The sequence below is a fragment of the Anticarsia gemmatalis genome, chromosome 29, assembly GCF_050436995.1.
Source record: "Anticarsia gemmatalis isolate Benzon Research Colony breed Stoneville strain chromosome 29, ilAntGemm2 primary, whole genome shotgun sequence".
NCBI classification, from domain to species: Eukaryota; Metazoa; Arthropoda; class Insecta; order Lepidoptera; family Erebidae; genus Anticarsia; species Anticarsia gemmatalis.
In genome coordinates, this window is record NC_134773.1 from 4213400 (window position 1) to 4218806 (window position 5407).

The window sequence follows — 5407 nt, forward strand, 5'->3', positions numbered from 1 at the left end:
ATATTTGTTCAATACTCGTCAGACGAGGAAAATGAAACAAAACTAGTTTTTGTTTAATTACTTACATCTTTAGCTTGCAGTATTAGAGTTTACGTCATTTTTGACTACAGAATAACTAACACAAGAGGAAGGGGCGTTGCGCGCGTGCCATATGAAGTATGTGCAGCTATACCTACCCTAGTACTAACCTAAGAGATGACACTAAAACCACGTAGATACAATTCCGACATAAAGCACAACATATTAGTGCGAAATACGACTCTAATGTCATTGAAATACAGCTGGTCACAATGTTATAACTCAGGTAACTGTGTTGTGGAGGTCCGATAGACAGTCGCTGCATGTAACATACTGGTATTCAGCTGCATCCGGTGAGACATGAAACTCCAACAAAGTTGTAAGAAAGGCTAGACTGATATATTTGATTCTACGTATGTGACCGCTGCACAGAAATCTCGGGATCGAATCCTGTGTCGGGCCAAAAAGTCTATTTTCAGATTTATTGTTAAAAAATTCTCAGGGACTGCCCTGAGTGAGAGAAAGTTAGTAGTAAAGTCGTAGACCTTCGTGCCCCGGAAACCACGTGTTGCCATCGGCCCCAAACACTTGGCCACTGTAAACGAAGTCCTGTACAGTCGGCTGGTTTTATTGAAACTGGCCGCCGTAACAAATCGGCATTGTTAAATTAAAGTTGAGGTATATTTTATAAAATAATTTATTTAATCTTAATATTTGGTAAGGCGGCGCTACAGTTAGCTTTTTCTAATTCTCCATGTAACTGTTTCAGCCGAGCTCTTGCTAACGTAAGGTTAGCGTTTGTAGCTCTCATGCTTTCCTGAAAATAATTATTATAGATTATTGTATAAAAATATACTTGAGTTTTTGAAAGTAATATATTTTTCTGGAGCAAAAAGTTTGCCACAGCAAATAATCTGCAGCGTACTGAATGTCGACATATAGCTTGTGATAAAAAAGATGTGCGGAAACAGTTAGCTACACACTTTATGACAACAAAATGTTTGTCGTATTAAGTGAGCGTAGCAAATATTTTGCTGCATATTATCTGCGAAGCAAATGACCGTTATATGAAAGTAAGTAAAAATTGTAATTTAAACCGTTTACGGCAATTATTTGCCCCAATAACTGTTTACAGTATGCATATCATATAGATTACCGCTAAATATCAGCTCAGCAAACAGTAAGCAGCAAACTATGGGCTAAGCAAATATTATGCAGTGAAGACATTATAAAGTTTCATACCTGTACATTAAGCAGAGTTTTATCAGCGCGGGTCAGTTTCTCTACTGATATGTCTGTTGTATGTTTTATAAGACCTTCAATTGTCGCTCTGAATGACACATTGCATTCCCCTGTAACATACACAGCATGTAATAATATCCTCCTAAATAAAGTTTTAACAGACAAACTCAATAATAATAATAATAAATTTAACCCATTAATGTCCCACTGCTGGGCAAGGGTCTCCTCCCGTAATGAGGGAGGAGGTTAGGCCTTGGCTCCATCACGCTGGCCAAGTGCGGGTTGGGGACTTTGCCCTCAATAATTGTATTAAACAAATTTTAAGCATGCAAGGTTTCATCACGATGTTATCCTTCACCATTATAACAAGTGATCATTATTTCTAACTAGCTGACCCGCGCAACTTCGCTTGCGTCACATAAGAGAGAATGGGTCATAATTTCCCCCGTTTTTGTAACATTTTTCGTTGGGGGTTCGATGGGCTATCTAACACTGAAAGAATTTTTAAATCAGACAAGTAGTTCCTGAAATTAGCGCGTGCAACCAAACAAACAAACTGTTCAGCTTTATAATACTAGTATAGATACACACATAACTTGGAAAAGTCATTGCTGTGTTGCCTCGGGTTCGAACCTGCTACTTGCGTGGCAGATATAAGAATAAAGTAAATCTTGTATAAGTTTAACTTACATAATTTCTGATGTAATAATGAGTTGTAGATAGTAGCTGGTGTGAGAGGCACTTGTGAGTTTAGTAGACTGTTTAATGGCAAGTCTAGCTCTTTGGAGTTCGATAGAGGCTCTATCTTTGTTTCTGAAATAGAAAAAAAATATTATTATTATACTAGCTTTATGCCCGCGGATTGACCCGCGTGGAATTTCAATTTCAGGGTAGAATTCCAAAAACCCTCTCTTAGTGCTCCTCTACACTTGCTAAGGAATGTTCATAGCAAATGTCAAGTTTGTACGCTCAGTAGTTTCTGCTGTGCGTTGTCCATCAGTCACTCAGTAATGGAAGAGTTTTATATACATACCCTCTTATTCATAAACACACTATAAACCTATTTTAGTTAAAAGGCTAGTTTAGACTGTGCCTTGTTCATCAGTCAGTCAGTCACTCAGTAATGGAAGAGTTTTATATACATACCCTCTTACTCATAAACACACTATAAACCTATTTTAGTTAAAAAGCTACTATAATATGTATTCCCTTTTACATTTCGCTAAGGAGTGAAAGAAACAAAACACTTTATAAGCCTTTCATAGCTTCATATATTTTTATGAATAAGAGGGATAGATTACAGTCTCACTACTGGGCAAGGGTCTCCTTCCAGAATGAGAGAGGAGTTAGGGCTTGAGTCCACCACATTGTCCAAGTGTGAGAACTTTGCAATTCTTTTAAGAACTGTGTTCAACTAAGTCATGCAATGTTTTCCTTCACCGTTGGAACAAGTGGTCATTATATCTAATACACACATCACTTAGATAAGTCATTGGTGTTTTGCCTTTGTTTCATTGGTAGTATATGCCCCATCTAAAGTAGGTTTTAAAACAATAGGTAATTAAGAAAACCATATTACTACATAACACTTCATTCTAACACAGTAATCAAATAGAATACTTTAGAGTTAACCATACTTGATTTACATAAAATTTCTACAAGTATGTTTATCAGTTTTTTGGTTACCATAGTACAGCTCTGCTTAGTTTGGAGTCAAATGACTGTGTGTGAGTTGTTCAATGATATGATATTTGATATTACTCACCATCATCAGATTCAGGGGCTTCTCCAGCTATTACAAATGCTTCAGAATTTGTTGATAGCTCCAAATCCTAAAAGTTGCATGAGTTTTTGTTAAAACCAAAAATAGTTGATGGTCAACTTTATGACCAAAAAGAGAAATACTTTTTCACTAGATTATCAAAGTTCGTAGATTCACAGCAACCTACATAAAGTTAAGAGTATTCTTATTGTCACAAAATATAGTAAGTAAAGTGAAAAACTCTATGAAAACGTTGATAATTTACACGAAAAACAAGGTCTTTAACTTGAAACAAATATTTGACTTGTTACTTACAGGAGATCGTCCGATTTCTATCTCCGAATCCGATTCAGAAGCTTCTCCATCAACTACGTGAGCGTTCTTAGACATTTTCTAATAAGAATTCACTGTTTCTTTTAATAATTTTATTAAAACAAAATATTTCGTCTTGTTTACGATATTTGACAGCATTCAACAATTGAATTTTTAATATTTCAACCATCTTCTTGCTAAAGAGAGACAAATGTATGCAATATCACTGATAATAGACAGAGCCAACATTAAATCTATGCTTTATATTACAAAAATGTGGTAGTTTGGAACGCGACCACTTGACATTTAGTAGTCACGTAAACAGCTGACGCAATGCGTTTAGTTTTTCCTTTTTAGAATATTTTGTAAATAAGTTTGTTATTTATTACTGCCTACAAAAAATGCAGTTATTTTGGTTTGAAAATAAATGTTTCTTAATAAAACGGGAGGTATTCCTCTTACTGTTTCCGTTAGGCTAATAGACCGTATAAAGTGGCGAGCTGAGGGGGAGGCCTACACTCAACAGTGGGTGGATACGGGCTGATTAGATAGATAGATAGAATAGAAGGACTAGCAAGGCTGACAGCTGAGGCTAAAACTTACCATCTATCAGCTTGAACTTGTTGATTAAATAATTATTTGATTTTAATTGTTCACTGGGTCTACAAAATATTGCTTTATTTAGCAAACTTTAGCATTAATAATAAACTATTCACTCAAATAAGTATTTCATAACTCTCATAGGTCGGTGGAATTGAAAGAAAGTCGTAACTGCAGAGTTTGATAATATTTTTTTGCTTGACTCGGGACTTGAACCCGAGACTAATACGCGGCAGTTGTGCATTCGAACGTGCCACAGAGGCAGGTTAATGTTTTTGTTTTATAGTATAAGTATACACTAAGGAGTATATAATAATCGAAATAAAACGCACAAAAAACATGAAGAACCATTTTACTATCAGATTTAACGTGGACGTATTGACACAGCGACAAAATATTAATATTTACAGTAATTATAATAATTACACACCTCGAACGCCTCACGGCACAAACTCTCTCCTTAAAAATTAACACACCGTCGAAATTACAAGATAATTTCAATTTATTCGATTTAGAAATAAACAAATGGCGAAAGTGACATTTTAGTAGGCATACATTTTGGCGGGAAAGTGAAGTCATAGGACAACTGCGGACCGTCGCGCGTCGTATTTTTTTAAATGTAGCTATAAATTAAAATTTTCACATTTTTCCACTAGTGACCATAATTGATTTTAATTATGGCGTTCATTGCTGCAGATACAAAAATTCAATAACCAAACGATGCGCTCATAAAAATCGCCAAATATTTATTTCCATTATAATAATTGTTACGGAATAACATAAGTTTTGGATTCGAATAACTTTGTTATCAAACGAAAATAAAAGTATTTTTTTTATAACCTAACGATACGAAAAAGAAAATGAAATGGTTTTTTTTCTGTCCTTTATTCATCATTATTTAAATCCAAAACTTATGTAATAAGAAAATGGTGCCTACATTTGGCTTTGGGAATTTACGTGGATCTTATAATATAGCAATAGGAGGGAATCAATTATCATACATTATTACGCTCATATATTAATCACGGGATAGACAGAAAGATCAAAAAACTAATTTTAGAACGATTAGCGACATACCTATTATTAATTGTGTTGTTCTTTCAGCGTTTCCTGCTTTTTACAAATCAAGCACTTAGGTAAAGATTTTGCAAAATACATTAAACATTTAAATAAAATACGAAAATTATCGTAACTACCAACATATTGAATAAAAAAACTAAATTTGACATTTGGTGACATGAAGGAAGAGAACATTTTTTTTTAAATTTTATAGCACAGGAAATTTTCTCATTCTGCCTTATCCCGTAACTAACTGCGTAAGGGAATACAAAAATAATATTCATAAAATGGACTTGCTTGGATCCACGCTCATTAAAAAAATGCAATAGTGCGAAAGTTTAAAATTATATACAAATATGGTTTACGTAAAGTTTCAGTCGTATAATTTGCAATACATTTTCGAATTTTCATTGA

The 5407-nt window shown here is 34.4% G+C and overlaps 1 protein-coding gene across 1 annotated transcript; it reads right to left on the reverse strand.

Annotated features, from left to right (window-relative positions):
- Window positions 1-697: 697 nt before the first annotated feature.
- Blos3 (Biogenesis of lysosome-related organelles complex 1, subunit 3) lies at window positions 698-3482 on the reverse strand. The gene is made up of 5 exons (XM_076133281.1): window positions 3338-3482; window positions 3026-3092; window positions 1951-2073; window positions 1261-1370; window positions 698-835 (listed from the first exon to the last, which is right to left on the reverse strand). Exons 1-5 carry the CDS (start codon window positions 3410-3412, stop codon window positions 716-718), a joined length of 495 nt encoding a protein of 164 aa, XP_075989396.1. The 5' UTR covers window positions 3413-3482; the 3' UTR covers window positions 698-715.
- Between the last annotated feature and the right edge of the window lie 1925 nt (window positions 3483-5407).

What these genes read in the sequence shown, in the direction of transcription:
- Blos3 (XM_076133281.1), bottom strand. Translation starts at nt 3,412, where the DNA reads ATGTCTAAGAACGCTCACGTAGTTGATGGAGAAGCTTCTGAATCGGAT. An exon ending in AGCCCCTGAATCTGATGATG is followed by an intron (nt 2,074 to 3,025) that starts GTGAGTAATATC and finishes TTTCTATTTCAG; the next exon opens with AAACAAAGATAGAGCCTCTA. An exon ending in ATTATTACATCAGAAATTAT is followed by an intron (nt 1,371 to 1,950) that starts GTAAGTTAAACT and finishes TGTATGTTACAG; the next exon opens with GGGAATGCAATGTGTCATTC.